Genomic DNA, 17831 nt, shown 5'->3' with positions numbered 1-17831 from the left:
TGTAAATTAATTTTTAATAATTGAGAATTAGAATTGTAACAAAATATGAGTTTATTTGCAAAAGTAGTATGAAAGATCTTATCTCTCTCGCTCGTAGAAAATGTCCAATGCAGTTTTCAGGGATGAAGAAAGAAGAGGCTAAATGCCGAAGAGGCTAATGCCGAAGTGGCCCCCACTTAATTGTGGCTGAAGAGGGCAACTACATAGACTATTGAGTTATTTTCAAGGGTTCAAACAGCAAGTTCGAACTTTTCGAGAATAGCTCTCTAGTCATATTCTATATTTTATTATATTACTTTCTTGCTCGTCATTAATTTCTAGTTGTAATTGGAGATGATGGACCATTCCATCTCCTTGGGACACCAAATTTGTGTCTATATCGTCAGAAAGATGCATATGTTTTTAGTTATTTAGAGTAAAAAAGTAAGATTCCCGTATTATTAAATTTTTGATGCTTAATTAACGTTCGGTGATTCGGTGAATATTAAAGTAATTTCTCTTTTCTTGTTTTGTCTTTAAAATTTTTCGCTGTGTTCGTATTTTATTAAATTTTTAATTTTGCTTTTCTATATAATGTAGCTTAAAAGTATTTCATAGTAATTAATAGATATTATTCTTTTTAGTAACTTTATGTTTGTACTTTTCCTTTTTATATATATATATATTTTAAGTAAATGTAAAATCACGCGTTTAAATTTTATTTTATTACAACGGTAAATAAAAATTTGATACAAATAAATAAAGAATTCAATTGAAAAGTGCATCTGCGAATTGGACGATTATATATCAGGCCATTGTATCACTTGACTGTATGACTAATATATTTTTCTTTTTGTTACAGGTGATCATCGTTGGATGTATCATCTATTCGTTTTTTTGTTCTTCTACTTGAGCTTCTGATAATTACCACTGTTTAAAATATATATGTATCATATTAATGCATTTCTGAAGGCACACATAAAAACTATTTAAATATAACATAGACATAGTTTTTTTAAATTTTATAACAAATACGGTTCTAAATATTCTAGTAAAAATGTATTCTTTTTTTTTTAATTATATTTCTCATAAAATTAATAAGATCCATACAATTTTATGTAGAAATAATTTTAAAAGTTATGATTTACATGCTTTTTCTGGACATGAACGCGAGTAATCCTATTATTTTATCATAATTTATTATTAAACCTTGATTATTATTCGATGTAACATGACTTGTAGGTAATACACTTTTGAAAAGTCTTCTTCAACGTGAATCGTTAAGTAAACGTACCGAAGATAAATTTTCGTGTTAAGCCAACAAAGACACGTTGATACGTTCAACCTGTTGGGATTGCTAGGACCACCCTTTTCCCTTCCCCTTCTTCGAACTTTCTTTTCTCAGCCTATAAATTTTCCCTCGAGTCGAGTGTCGTTAAAACGAAAAGGGTTGAAAAGTATTCGAGACGCGTATTAACGATACGGAAGGATAGAGACAAAGATGAGTCGGCGTTTTATTTAAGCACAAATAAACAAGTAAACAAAAAAAGAAAGAAAGAGAGAAAGAAAAAAAGACAAAAAGTACTTTTATACATTTGTGAAAAGAAAAATAGGAATGGTAAGGGCAGGGGGTGGTGTGGTGGTGGTAGTGGTGGTAGAAGAAGGAGGGGTTGATTGTAGGGAAAGAAAGTATACTAATGCAATATCGCAGAAAGCGTTTTAATAAACAGAGTTGAGCAATCAAGCCACCGGATTTAAGTAACTTTCTTGTTTTTTAACGATCGTTTTTACGTCCCGTTTAAATCATCTTACGAGAAAATATCAAGGAATGTGGAATAAAAAAGTCAACGAAAGAGAAAAGAAAACGTAACACTAACACGAATAAAAAGAAGAAGAATACATTCAACAAGATGAACTTACGGAAATATTTTTACGAGTTTTTATCTTTCTCATCCTATAAACAAACTTTTCTTAATAATATACAAACACATTTACGCATACTTACTCTTAACCGTCGTAATTATCATTTTTCTTTTTGGTCTCTTTATTATATATATATATTTTTTTTCTTTTTTTTTTTTTTTTTTTCAAATATAATATAAATGTTATAAAATTCTTGACATCATTCTCGGAGATATTCGCTTTTGTGTGTCCAGTCGACGACTCACGAGGACGTTTTTCATTGGAATCATAGCTTTGCTTTAAAAATGTGTGTCCATCCTCTCTCTCTCTCTCTCTTTCTGAATGCGTGTGTGTCTCTCACGCATACAGGAAAAACACATACGAGCACATCAAGCCGGATATTATTTCAGTCGGCGCATATTTCCGCAAATGAATTTTATGAAAACAGTTTTTGTTCTTTTAATTAATCGCTTTTCCGTTCCCTGGGATACGTCTCTCTCTCTCTCTCCTCCCTCCTCCCTCCTCGCCCCTCACACTTTTACTCTTTCTCTCTCTCTTTCTCTTTTTTGTTTCTCTTTTACGTTATACTATCTCGTTTCAACTTGGAACAACCTCGTTGCTCGTCTTTCGTCGAGTTCGCGAGGAAATATTCGGTCTTCTGCTTTTGCTATTGCTGCTACCGTCGAGTTTTTAATAACAATATTGTTTCAAAGGACACCGTTTACTAACGAGAATGCTATCACCGTTCGTTGAAATCTGACATTTTCTTTCTTTTCCCATTTTATTTTTATACTCAGTCAGACAATTCATATCATCGTGGGTCATATAATAAAATGTTGAATTTTATGAGAAAACGTTTGAACCGATTGTTTTAAATAATATTCGATATTCATATATATATGTATATATAATATTATTATTTATGTATAGATTTGTATAAATATTCGATTTGATTTTTATAATATACAATTAAATTGTAAATTTAAATTAAATGCAAGTATCATTAAGCGATAATTATTTAATTTCTTGCAATTTTAGATAACCGCGGATTTATTTCGGCTAAATTATTTATTTTTTTAAGCTATTGAGTAAAGAATGTTTATTAATAATACTTAATAAACGTAATAATGAAATCAATTTAGTAAAAAATAATTAAGATATTTATTTTATTAAAATGTCTATCGAATGGTTAAATCAATTAATAAATTAATTGGAATTTTTGCAGGTATCTTGATATAATCGAGGGTAAATATTATCAAAATACCAATGATCAATTTTGTAAATTTATATACGTATTATTATAATATATGAAACGAATATAACGGTATCATGCGTGATCCACTCGTAAGATTCGATTCGTTAGCCAATTTTCTTTTTCGTTATTTTTTCTTTTTTTTTTTTTTTTTTTGGGTGGGGGGAGGCGGTATTATTTTCTCGTTTATTTTTTGTTGTCCTTTTTTTTTTTCTTCCTTTTTTTGTATTTTTATTCCTCGATTTTCCTTTCCTTCCGTCACAGAGTTCCGCACTCGAGTGATATACAATTTCACGCGGAAAATTCATTGGAATGCGTAGAGTATGAGGAGGTAGCGTGTGACAAGGGGACGAATTAACGCGAAAAGCAGCAGGGTGACTTTGCTATTGTCGTTCTTGTTTTTTTTATTATTATTATTATTATTATTTTTTTTTTATTTCTTTTACAATTTTTTTTTTTTAGTCTCCTACCATTTTTATTCCCATTTGTTGTTAATGTTTTTTTTTGGAAATGAAATTTTGCCAGACCGACCCCTAGCGCACAGAAGGGGTAATTCCTCCTTTTGCGATTCGCAAATGGCTTTTGTAAATAAAAACTGGGAAACGGGGGGAGGGAGGGGCGGTCGGTGATGAAGGGAGAGAGGGTGATGGAATTGTCGGTGTTGGTATGATTTTAATTAATTATTTTCTCGAATAGGTATGTCACCTTTCGCGAGATAATCCTAAAGGTTTCCCCGATAATTTTACGCATCGATCGTCCGTCCGTTAAATTACGATTTTCACTTTGTCTACCTTTGACAATTTAACATTTGTTTTTTCCTCGGGCAGGTTTTTTTTCGTTCGTTGTTGAACGAGAAAGAAGAGGAGAAAATAGGCTACTTACGAAACAAAATAAAAAAAATAATCGTACACTCGCGTATGAATTAAAAAAATACGTTTTCCAACCCCCAAGCCCCATTACCCTCAACTCCTTTACCCCCTAAAGTCGTTGGCTCGTTTTTTTTACGCGAATTATTATAACTTTTTATTTGTTATTATAATAATAATAATAATAATAATAAATAAAAAATATAATATTTCAGAAAATGAGATTCGAATATATAATCTAGATATTATTATCAAAATATTTGTGATATGAAAGAACTATTGGTAAACTCGTTGAAATGTTGAAAATAATTTCACCTTTTTTCTTGTTCAAACAACGTTTTGATACCATCGATTCATTTTTTTAACGCGAATTATTATTATCATTATTCTTTTCTTTTTTTTTTAATTTTTCCCTTCGTAAAAAAATGTTTATAATGAAAAGGGTGCTATAATCTGGTTATTATTGTAGTAATATTTGAAAAAAAAAGTACATACACGGTCGTTCGCACGCAAAGTCGGCTTAATATTTTTACTACGAATTATTTTATTTCATTTTATTTGTTTGAATTAAGATTCGAATATATATAATCTGGATATTATTGTGGAAAATAATATTTATTTGTATAAAAATAAAATGCAGGCGGAAAAAATTTTTCGCGAAAAAAATCCATCCGTTTCGATCGAGGCGTTGACAATGGGCTTATTCTTTTTTCTGTTTTTTGTTGTTTTTGTTTTTAATACACATATCTGTGCGCGTTTTAAAAAATATTCCAAATAAGCTTCCGATATGATCCGAATAATAAATTGTATGGATATTAATGAAAACAAAAAAAAAACAAAAAAGAAAAAAAGAAACAAAATCCCAAAATATAATACATTTCATTGGCGACAAAAAGTTTCTTAAAATTATTTCGCCGAATCGATTAATATTTTCCACTGTGTTTAATACTCTCTACCGTTTCGTAGATAATTTTCATGGAGGGGGAGGGGAAAAAAAAAAGATAAAAAGAAAAAAAGAAAAAAAGGAAAAAAAAGAAAAAAGGAGAAAAAAATGTAAAAAAAAATACCGAGGGATTAAAAATTCTTTTTCGAAGGGATAATAAAATATCGCGACGTGAGAGAGGGATTGAAAAGAAAACGGGGGTTATAAGTCGTAGACGGTACGACTGTTCGAGGTTGGCACGAAAGGGTGAAAATAATTCACGAAAATGGTTGGGCACTCTCATTCCTTTTATCCTTACCTTTCCCCGTTTTAGTCCTGTCTAACGTTACGACAAAGTCAATCTCTCTCTCTTTCTCTCTTTCTCTCTTTCTTTCTCTTTCTCTCTTAGTTTGAACATACATGGGCGTTTTGTACATACAAACAGGAGTAATTGTCGACCAATTAGGGTGGTCGCGCAAGCAGCTACCGTTACTACGTTTTACGTATATATAACATACTTGGGTTTTAACGTGTTCATGGGCCACTAGAAAGAGAAGGATAATAGATAGAAGATAGAATGAGAAAGAGTTAGGTGTGCCGTTGGTAATCGTGCTCATAAATAACATTTATTGGTGGGCCCTGGGTTCTAATTGCCAATGATTACCTTGAACGCCACTGAGAAAAATTGCCAATTTGCATTGAATGCCTCCTTTCTCCTCTCCTTTCCCTCCCATTTCCCTCCCATTTCCACGGAGGCTAAAGCTCATTCGATCGCTTATCCTACTCTCTTTTCATACTAACGTAAGAGTTCACGGGAAGAATTATACACCGTGGACGATAATCGATTTTGATATCGGTCCTATTATTTCTTAAGTTTTCTTACTTTGTTAAGTAACTGCCCCGCGATTATCTACACGCGAATTATTTCTCATTTGCATTAATACGGGATTTTTTCTTTTTTTTTTTTTCTTTTTTCTTCTTCTACACGCGTATTAACCTTCTTCGTAATAACTAATTTCAACGTTTTATTATTTTTTTTTTTTTATTGTTCTTTCTTTTTAATATTCATTTTACGTATTCGAATTTTTCTCTATTATCTTGTATTTATTTATTTAATAATGATTCTTGAGTAAAGGTTTAAGAATTAATAAAAAGATTAATATAGAATAAGTCACATGAATATTAGTATTGTTAATTAATTACGTTCCGTGCCTAACTTTCTGTTTTGTAAAATGACGAGTAATGTTCAGCCACGTGTTTACTAAAATAATTACTAAAAAATGAAATTTTTACTCATATACATGGCTGTTGTGTGTACATGAACTGTTCATTTACATGGCTTCAAATTGAATTATTGCAACAGATGCAATACTAAATAGTTAGAACGGCAAGATTACTGTAACTTATTGATTGAAGAAAGTAGATATTGTCAAACTCGTATAAATTCGCGATGTTCAGCAAATTTCGATTCGGTTGATTCAACTTTCAAATGGTTCCCTTATTCCTGTGCATTTTCTTCTTCCCTCTATCATCTGTTTCTCTCTCTAACACGCCTATTTTCGTTTCTTCGTTTTTCGGGAAACGGATGCAGAAAGAGAGGAGGAGGAGGAGGAGGTGTAGGTGTTGGTGTTGGAGGAAGAAGAGGTGGGTGGGGGGGTTCGCGTTCACACCCGAATAGAGTTGGATTTCGCTCTCCTGAATACACAATGGGATTTATTCGAAACGTGGCGTATAAAACACAAAGGACTCTGTATGATTGGTAAATTATTGAGGCAAGCAGGATTTGTCGGCCAATCACGTAGCGCCTTTAAATAATTCAAAGGAAGTTCGAAAGCAGAAAGATCCGACTTGAAATCACATAGAAGATAAAGAAAAAGGTATCTGTAGTCGATATACATAGCTATAGAATCATTACACGTTTAGAAAAGTATGTATTTATCTTTTTCTCATTTCTTTTTTTTTTTTTTTATATTTCTAGTATATTATTTATAGATTATAGGGTTGTTTCATGCATAGGAATGATACTTAAAGGAATAGTTTCACATTCCGAAAGGTGTATCATATTTTTAACTTATTTTCAAAAGAACATTACTTACGTATTTTATTGTATATAATTTTTTCTCTTTTTTTTTCTTTTGTATATTGCAGTAGTTTGTGTCCAATTTAATCCGTCGGGAAATGCACCCCATTTGCATATTTTATTGGTTGAATAATTAAATCGCTTTTTAATTTTATTAATTGTCATTTGAACAAGTGGCCAATTTTGTTAGCCGAAAATTTGATTATCGGTTGCAAATCTTGCTTAAGGGTAAACTACTATACTGGTCGCATATTTTATTAGTTGCAACTTTTACTGATCGCAAGTTCAACTGGTTGGAAATTTGATCTTGTCGCAGATGCCACTAATTGCAAATTTTATTGATAGCAAATTCCATCGGTTTCGAATTAAAACCATTTTCAAATCCATCCAATTGTAAATGAATAATACTATTTATAACACACACGCGTACACGGAGAGATAAATCAAGACCCGATAAATTAGAATGAAAGAGAACGTATTATTATGCAATAGACACGAATTATTTATGGAATAATTTTCCATACGATAAAACGAATGACAATTTTTTCTTATGAGAATAATCTAAAAAGAAATAAAAAAAGGAAGTATTATTATCTATCGAGAGATAAATATATATTAATATTACATACACGTAAAAACCTTCTTCTTCCACCTTCCTAATAAAAAAAAAAAAAAAGAAAAAAAAGAAAGATCTATCAGAATCAAAGGAAGAATCTTTCCATGAATAAAGAGAGAGATACGCGAATAATTTTGTTTCGTTTTTTCGTTTCTATTCCAAGAGTCAAATTTTCTTTCTCGATCGTAGACGATCAGAGTAGCAAAAGAACGCGGTCCAGTCCCTTTCCTTTCCTTTCCTTTTTTCTTTTTCTTTTTTCTTCTTCCTTTTAGGATATAGCTGTTATCGCGATCGGAGAAAATTTCTTCGGAGAGTACGCAGACAACAAATCCCCGAAGCGAGCGTATGGTGTTTGAGAGAAATAAAACATTTTCTTTCTTTCTCTCTCTCTCTTTCTCTCTGTTTCTTTCTTTTTTTCTTTTTGTTTTCTTTCTCTCTTGGGCGATAGTGTGCGCCCGGCAATTTTGCGGAACACGGTCCGAACTTTGCGCATAACTCAGCCTCGTTATCTGACTCGCAAATAAGGCAAAGGAAAAGTTCGCGACATCAATCCGGCCCTCTGTCGGGAGATTCGAAGTTGAAACAATGCTTAAGTCACCCTCTAACGTATGAGCCCCAAGAGGGTAGCACACGAGAAAGATAGAAAGAAAGAAAGTATTAGAGAGAGAGTAAGAGAGAGAGAGAGAGAGAGAGAGAGGGAACCAATCGTACGTCTCAAACATTTTCAACCTCGATTCTTCCAACCTGCGATTCAAATTCTTCTTCGATATATCATCGTTTACTATTTCACGTTTATATTCCCTTTCGTTTTTTATTTGATTTTTATTTCGTTAATTTGCAACGCGACGTGGGAAACTTTATTTACGATTAATTCATTGGTTATAACGCGTACGAGATATTGTATTTTTTCTTTTTTTCTTTTTTTTATTTATATTTATGTATGTGGTTCATTGTCGTCCGTGCGAATCGCAATTTAATTTGACTCGATGGATTTTTTTTATTTTCACGTAGAATTTTTTTTTTTACAATTATTCCATTACATTTTGATTTGATTTTGATTTTGTTAATTTACGCGATAATTTAAATTACATTTTAGTTCATTTAAAGCATTGCTCTTCGAAACTGTGTTCCACAGAATTCTGGGATTTTATGCAACCTTCCCCAAGGGTTTAATGAATTTTTATTTAGATATATTACATCGTATCAATGTCAATTGTCGTTTTACGAAGAAGTGTTTTATCATAGGGATTCCTTGAATTTCAAAAGTTAGAACATCACTGATATTTAAAATAATATATCATATATAATATAATAATCAAATATAATAATCAAATATTTACCTATACGTACGTTGTGATCTCGGTCATTCCTGAAATAAATAATCGAAGGATATTTTTTTAAAATTTAATTCAATGATTAATAAACAATGAAATGATTTTATTCGGTGAATATTACATACATCAGTGTTACAATAATTCGTTCGTCTAAAATTCAACAACAAAGGGATACACCTCTCAACCTCTTTTTCCTATTTTCTTTCTTTCTCGTTTTATTTTATACACATCGTTTAACATTATCCTTTCACCGGTTATATTATGAGAAAATTCGTAATCGAAGAAGTCGAACGATCGATACACTTCGAAAAAAGCACCATTATTATCAATTATTATCTTTCTTATTCTTTTATTTTTCTTTATTTTTTTTTTTTTTTCCTAAAGATAATACTCGTAACTATCTATCTACAAAACGAAATATCTCCTCTCTCTCTCTCTTTTCTTTATTTATTTTTATTTTTCTTTTTTTATTTTTTATTGATCGATCTTATCAGTTAGTTTTTTTTTTAAATCGGCATAATTCGCGATCCCGTTTGTTCATTTTCGTCTCAACGCAAAATGATCGATAAATGATCGATGGATCGTAACAAATCTCGCGGAATTGACTTTGGACGAGTTTTTTCTTACTTTTCTCTTGCAAAAATCACAACAGGATTTTTCATCATCATCATCATCATCTGTATTTTCTATTATCGAATCGCGAAGACTTGTGATTCGAATAAAACGCGTAAACGATAATTGACCGATAATAACGACGAAAAACTACGCTCATACTCTTATTCTTGTTGTTTTAGAAATTTGATCATGTTGTGTACATGTTTAGAAATATATACAGCGAGTTACGGAAATATTCGCACATAATAATCGACGTAATCGATAAGAAAATTCATTTCAAGAATATGCCTGATCGTTTCAAATGAATAATAAAAAGCTGAGATAGATTATGTACTATTTACAAAAATAATCATTGTATTTTTTTTATTACTATCTTACGTAGATGCAAATACTCTTGTTATATAATATTTTTTTTTATAATAAAATGTATATTAATATATGAAGATTTAATAATCTAAAAATAGGTTTCCGTGTAGACAAATATTGAAGTTTTGCATTTCTATAAAGAATATCAATTATCTAAATAAAATAATATTCCTTTAACGATATAATATTGTTCTACAATAAAATAAATATCAATATGAAAGTTTAATAATTATTTTTGTTGTTGTTGTTGTAAACAAGATTTAGATACTTTGCATACCTAAAGAAAATATTAATAATAATTATTTCTAAAATTTATATTGTAGTTTGAACGTGTACGAATATTTCTGTGACTCATTGTATATGCGTTTGTGCGTGTACGTGTAATTTTGTGTGTTTTATTATTTCCGTATGTTAAGAAATGTAGGTGTTAAATTGTACTTAGCAGTACTAATAGTAGTAGTATTAGTAGTAGTAGTATAAGAAGTAGTAGTAGTGGTAGTAGTAGTAATAATAGTAGGCGTAGGTAGACGCGTGTATATCGGCGCTTATTTCGTTTGTCATTTGGCATCGTACGGTGCTTGCGCATTGATACCATTTAAATTATTCATGGGGTTGAGGACGTTGTGAGCGCTGGATGTAGCCGGTGCTGGATATCCATTGTGGTTATGGGCTGTTTCCCCATTCGCCTGTCTCGGAGGACCTCCGGCAGATACCGTCTGAAAGATAAAAAAAAAAAGAAAAAAAGATCGTATGATTATTGCCTATCGTTTCGTCTTATACGTAAAAAAAAAAGAAAAAGAAAAAGAAAAAAAAAGGAAAAGTTAAAGTAAAATAGTTGATAGGTATTATTCTTTTTACCTATCGAGATTGAACGATTTATTTAATAATTTATAATATAATAATAATATTTATTTAATATAATTAAATAATTATATTAATAATAATTTATAATATAATAATAATATTTATTTTATAATTTATAATAATATATATATTATTTATATATTATTTAATATCTATTTTACATTCAGTATAACTATATTTGGTAATTTCTCTTTGTATAGAACCCTCTTGTTCCATTCCTTCCTTCCTTCCTTCCTTCCTATCTACCTTTCGTCCTTTTACCTACTACTTACTTCTGTCTCTATTTTGAAAATCATATTAATGTAGAAAGAGAAGGATAGATGAAATCAGAAGAGGAAGATGTGTGTGTGTAGCCATGGATAGAGGTGTAAGTGTTGTTGAAAACTTTCAACTTCCTATCTTCTTGCTTCTTTCTCTCTCTCTCTATCCATTCATCTTCCTATTCTCTCTCTTTCTCGTTCTCTTATCCTCTTTCTTTCTTTCTTTCAAACTTCTCTCTCTCTCTCTCCCTCTCTGTATTCTCATCGTTCAGTGTCTATCTCTCTCATTCTCTTTTTAGCCGTAGAACATTTCGGAAGACTCGACGGGTCCCTTTTCTCTTAACTCCTGTACGCGCGTTAAAGGTGTTAAATTATACAGGCTTAAAATTCGGCAGACCGTGCGACTGTTCTCCCTCTTGACGAAACAACGGATCTTCCCACGGTTGCTTGCTGCTACCTACGTCTTCTTACTTTACGAACATTTTGCGAGTCGATCGTACCAATTTAACTACGAATCCGAACAAGAAGTAGATAAAGACGAGAGTAGTAAAAGAATAACACTCGCTTATTATTTTTATTTTATTTCAATCGTTCATTTTTTTGTTTATCTGATTCATGGAAAGAAAAACTTTATACTATAACACGTTAGATAGATTTCTAAATAACGCCGTGTTGCGTGAAACATTATTTGTAAGTAATTTAGTTTTGAAATATGTCAAGTAAAAATCGTGTTATCCAGTACTATAGAAGTACGATATTATTGTACAAGAGTTCGTAACAATTTTCTTATCGTATTATATTATTAAATATAACCGAACGTTATTGATAATAAACGAAAAAGATAAATAAAATGATAAAATGAAAATTGATAAATGTTATCAAATAGCAGGGATTAGGAGTATATTTTAGGAAGAATTTTTCCGGTCCTTGAATTCACGGAGGAAAAAGGTTGGGTAGTAGGAAACGTGGAAGTAAGAGTTGAAGTAATTAACTCGTAAATAATTACGATAAAAATGACAAAGCGTCGCGAAAGAAATGCTTTATCGTTCCATTGCCGCTAGCAAGGGGTGACTTTCCTCCCAGAAGGAATCCCTAAATCTTAACCGTAGCGAGAACCCTTTCCAAAAGCTTTGCTTCTTTCTCTGTTATTTAAGAACTATCTCTCTTTCTCTTTCCATCTAAACGAGTTCCGGTACGTAATTAAGAAATCTTCGTGGAAGGCGACGGAGACCATCGTCCTCTTCCTTCTCTCTTTCTCATTTTCTATCTCTTTCTCTCTTTAGTTAGCATGGGTTAAATTAAGTCTATGACTTATTCAAGTTTTATCTACAATTGCCAGAGGAGGAATTGCCATGGCCGTGGATTTACTGCCGACATTGTAATCAAATGCCACGCGTTTCACTATTCTCAACAATTTGGAAACTTTCTTGGACCATTTTGGTTCATACATTCATTCATCCATTCATTTATATTTCGTATGTTTCCCTGCTAAATCATAAGCGCGTATTCGTATCAACTTCTATTGTTAATTTTTAATAATTAATATTTGTCTGTAATGTAAAGTTACTAAATTTAATATCAATTTTATTGCAGTATAATCATTTTATTATGTGAGAAATGTCATTTTCATTGTTATATTGTCAACACTAATTTATTTATTATTCTTACATCAACACATATATATATATAATATTTAATTTGAATAATACACGTATGTTGGATAACAAAAGATAAAAAGGTAATTAAATTGAAGAATAAAATAATTACATCTGACGAAAATATATTTCGTTAATTAACGTGAGTATCCTTTGTTTGAAATCAAACGGGAATAAGGTTTAAGATAAGATGTGTAGTAGATCGAAAGGCTCATTTGTCGTCTCCCCTTCTTAGAAAAGAGAAAAATCTTCTTTCTCTTTCTTTCTTTTCAGTATATAGAAGTCGTTAATGGCAGGTTACACGCACGAAGTCTCCTCCTCTAAATCTTTTTCTTATATCTTTCCATCCCCCTTCTTCTTCTTCTTCTTCTATTTCTTGTTCTGGTACCGTGTACTCTAATTCCTTTTATTCGTCGTACCGTTGATCTCTTCCTTTTCCAAAAGAAGAGAATTCTAACCCGCGAATAAGACATTAATTGCAAAAACGAAAGCAGTTTACAAACGACGACGGTAAATGCGGCCCACCAGGGAGGGCGGAAGGGAGAGGGTAGGAGGGTTACTTAGTTGCCGTTCGAGAAGGGCAAAATTCTCTCCCTCTCTTTTCTCCTTTTATGAAAAGGGAAAAAGGTAGGGGAAGAAGAAGAAGAAGGAAGGAAGGAAGGTTTGCCGAGAATCGCGTGTCATTTGTCCGTTGATCTCCCGTAGCTGGGAACAGTCCAGGTGTGTGTTGTTCTGTGGCTGCGTTTGGCCATTCCTTTCTCGTGTTGCTGCTGCTCCTTATATTATACTTCTCGCTTCGTGCAAAAATTAACACCACCGTCCGTCCTTTCCTAGATCGAAATTAAACTGGGCTATCATTATCCATTTCCTTTCATTTCAACATCTTCCTCCCCCTTTTTTGTTTTTTTTGTTTTTTTTTTGTTTTCTCTTTCAATACGAGATAAACAAAAGGCAGATAGATATATTAGGGTGAACCAAAAGTTCCTACGTTTTTGTTTATTAATATATTTTTAAAGTAAATTTTAATAAAACAAAAACGATTCGTTATGCGGTTACAAAGTAACGTTTCAACGCGATAAATATTCTTTGTACAATTTTATTGAGACTCGTTTAACTGTTATTGAGAAAAATAAAATTATAAACAATTTGAAAAACAGATTTTATTGAGAAATTATTTGACGAAGAATAAAAGAAATGTCGATTTTGATAGAATCGATTTTAATATCAAAGCAATCGAAATTCATTACTACGATACATCTAATGATTTTCTTGTTGAATTTTTTTTTTATTTTTTGTTATATGATATTTTTTGTTTTCTTTTATTCTCGAAAGTTTAGATTTCAATTAAAATTATTTGATTAGATCCAGGAATCCCTTTTAGAATGTTAAAGTAGCTTATTATCTGGTTACACAACTGTTTATAACGTTGTTTCAAGAGAATTCATTCGCAACTAAACTCATAATCTCTCGTAAGCTCGCAAGCTGCCCTTTCCCATAAAAGAGAGAATGAAAGAGAAAGAGAGAGAGAGAGAGAGATAGTTCATCTTCTACGTGCTGTTCACATGAAATTTAGCCATATACACGAGATAACTAGTAATGAGCTCGTTAAAGGAATAACAATGAACACGTTAGAAGTATCAAAAGTAAGTAATATTTCAACGTAATAATATTACTATTATTTTTAATGAAAAAGAATCAAAACAAATTTGAAGAATTTGATTTTATTTAATTTAACCAATTTGCATCATTAACGTATTTGCTTTTTCGTTATCATCGGAACGTATAATTACTGTTAATTATAAATAAAAATATAATCTTTTTTATATAATAAAATTTTTTAATCAAATTTTATCAAACAATGTGTTTAGTATTTCGACTCTGTAATACAATTACGTTAACGAAATTTTATTTTAAAATGTTACAAGATTCGGAATAAAATGTTTATTAGAATTAAAAATTATTTACAATTAATTATTATAATGATAAGGATATTACTTTTCAATTTTCTTTATGATGCAAATAGGTTACTTTTGTCGTACGTTGAGTATTTTATCGATAAAGCAATAAATTATTAGACAAATAAAGGTGTTACTATTATAATTTTATTTGAAATAACAAACATTTTCCGTTCATAGGGTATATTAATTATTAATTATTACTTTGCATTGGATATTAATTAAATTTGAAATTATAGAACGCATATATTAGTTAATTGGATACGTTGATGGTTTACTTTGAGCATAAATGTTTGTCGTTCGTTCGCAAAACGTTAATTTGCGTTTCAGTTGAATGCACTTTTTAACTTTAAGGGGTAAGACCACTCTAGCGCTTGGAAAAATACTCTAGTTTTGAGAATTTTCTATGGGAATATGGTAAGTTGATGAAGGTAGGGTGTTAACTTTGTTTTTTCACGAACAATATTTTTTTGCAAAATTTCTTTGCAATAAACAAAATTTACGAATATTCTCAAAATATGTATAGAATACAATCCTCTAAATGATTTTCTCTTTTGCACTTACCAATATTCTCATTAAAAAAAAAGAATATTCTCAACAAAAAGATTATATTTCCGTGCATCGGAGTTAACCAATATCCCGTTAATAAAACTTAAGTAAAACTTAAGATCTAATCGTTTAGAAGTCTCGTATAGTTATCGTAATATCTTATTCCCTGTACGATTTCCATGCTGCACATTGATCCTCTTAAATTCCCATGTAGCCAACGTCTTGGCATTAGCATATTATCTCACCTCTCAAACGCTCCCACCATCATTCCCACTACCACCAGTAACCACCTCTACTTTACCAGTTGGTCTCTTGGCGATTCCACCCCTTTTCCTTCTATATCTCTCTCCTTCTTTCTCTCTTTCTCTCGTTTTAAAGCAACCTTCTTATTCTCTCCCTTCTCCCTTCCCCACCCCAGCCCCGTTTCTGATTCGCGAAGGACTTTACAGACACTCGAGAGTTTGTTTTAAAACTCAGATAATCGTTTCGAAATTTCTCCCCTTCTCTCTATCTTCTTCTTCTTATTCGTCTCATTCCCTTTTCTCTTTCTCTTTCTCTCATTCTTGTCCTACCCTTTCCTCTTTCTTCAACAGGAGGAGTCTCGTCGTTCCGCATTGCGCCGGATCCCAAGGGGAAAATTAGACCGAAATAAAAGTTCTCCGAGAATTTTAAGCGCGTTACGCCTTCATCTCTTCTTCTTCTTCTTCTTCTTCTTCTTTTTTCTTTTTTCCTTTTTTTTATTTCCTACGATCGAACTTTCTTCACAGAGATTTCAATGATTTCCTTCATCTCTCACCCGTCCTTCCATTCCCCGATAATTTATTTCCGCGTATTCCCCATAAAAACAAATATTACATGAGAATATTTTCGTCGGTCTTTTTCTTTTTTCTTTTCTTTTCTTTTCTTTTGTTTTTCTTTTTTTTTTTGGAAAACACCATTAAACGTTTTCCGTTACTTCATTGATTGCAAAGATCGTACGTAAGGGGTCAAAAAATAAAAGGGATTTACGAAAAGAAGGATCCTAATTCGATTTATCGAGGGTGATGACTAAACTGTTCTTTTCTTCGTCTTCCCCTTCTTTTTCTTCTTCAATCCCTCTTTTAGAAGGAAAGAAAGAAAGAAAGAAAGAAGAAGGATCGTAGAGAGAGTTATTCGTAAACTGTGCGGTTTCTTTTTTCTTCTCTTACCTCGGCATTATTTAGAATGAACGAAGCTAGAGAAAAAAAAGAAATAAGAAAAAGAGAGTAAGAAAGAGAGAGAGAGAGAGAGGAAGAAGAAAAAAAAGAAAAGAAAAGAAAAGAAAAAGAAAAAGAAAACGGATCCTTTAGCAAGGTTGTTAGTATTGGTGGTGGGTGTCGGTGGCTAAGAAAGATCGGGACAGCTGGCTGTTCTCAGGCAATCAGAAAAACTACCCTTCCCCCTTATTCAACGAACGGTGTAGTAGTCTCTTTCCTCCCCCACTTTCACCTCCTACCCCTGCATTGGTACAGCTTAAGGAGGGTACAAACAGGGTGGCAGCTGTCTCAACGACGCTGAGAACCCTCTTCGCGGTTTTTAAGGACCTTAACGCTTTCTCTTCCCTTTCATCCCTCTCTCCCTCTCTCTCTCTCTCTCTTTCTTTTCTTTTTATCTTTTTTTTTTTTGTAACTGGACTCTTTTTATTATTAAGATCCTTTCGTTTCTCGTGGTGATAGTCGAATATTTGATAAAGTTAACGTTCCCCGTTCACGAGTCATCGAACTCTCCACCACGAAATGTCAGATGGACGATCGATCTCAAACGATTGCTTATGTCTATGGTGGTTGGTGATGGTGATGGTGGTGGTGGTGGTGGTGGTGGTTGGTATATAACATCGAGGGTTGTCTCGAATTGAACTCACCCTCTGCGATGATATCGAAGGTATTCACGCTCAAGGAACGAGATGTCAAGAGGGATCCGTCTAGAGGCTTAGTCTAATAGATGCGCCAAAACGACATTAGCATGCTATTCTCTACGCTCAACCTATCGACATTAGCTTCATCTTTACCGCTTATTTTCTTTTTACAAGGTCATTTATAAAAATGCTAAGACATTTTTTTTATATAACAATTTCTTTTCATTATCTATTATTATATTGTATTTAGTTTCACCGATTGAATTATGTTTTACTTTACTTAGTTGGGATTCTTAATTGACAATTGTAGATTCATTTTTGTTCAAATTTATTATGATATATAACAAAGTGTTTTGAAATATTTAATTTAAGGTATGAAAAAATTGAAAAATTATATCTGTACCACTTATTTTCTTCTTACAAAGTCATTTATAAAAATGCTAAGACATTTTTTTATATAACAATTTCTTTTCATTATCTATTATTGTATTTAGTTTCACCGATTGAATTTCGTTTTACTTTAGTTGGGATTCTTAGTTGACCATTGTAGATTCATTTTTGTTCAAATTTATTATGATATATACCAAAGTGTTTTGAAATATTTAATTTGAGGTATGAAAAAATTGAAAAATTATATCTGTACCACTTATTTCTTTTTATAAGGTCATTTATAAAAATGCTAAGACATTTTTCTTATAACAATTTCTTTTTATTATGTATTATTATATTGTATTTAGTTTCAT

General features: G+C 31.6%; 1 protein-coding gene across 5 annotated transcripts in view; it reads right to left on the bottom strand.

Moving 5' to 3' along the window:
* Positions 1-9033: 9033 nt before the first annotated feature.
* LOC122515718 (LIM domain only protein 3-like) overlaps positions 9034-17831 on the bottom strand; it is a 98941-nt gene continuing 90143 nt past the window's right edge. For 4 of the 5 annotated variants that reach the window (XM_043633141.1, XM_043633138.1, XM_043633142.1 and 1 more), the window contains exon 6: positions 9034-10648. In XM_043633141.1, coding sequence (XP_043489076.1) covers positions 10490-10648 — 159 coding nt within the window. In that variant the 3' untranslated portion in view covers positions 9034-10489. The remainder of the gene's footprint in view (positions 10649-17831) is intronic. The other variant, XR_006303352.1, reaches the window with a different exon arrangement.

The sequence above is a fragment of the Polistes fuscatus genome, unplaced genomic scaffold, assembly GCF_010416935.1.
Source record: "Polistes fuscatus isolate 324 unplaced genomic scaffold, CU_Pfus_HIC Scaffold19, whole genome shotgun sequence".
Lineage (NCBI taxonomy): Eukaryota > Metazoa > Arthropoda > Insecta > Hymenoptera > Vespidae > Polistes > Polistes fuscatus.
Note: the sequence above shows the minus strand (reverse complement) of the source record. Positions and strands in the feature narration are given on the sequence as shown.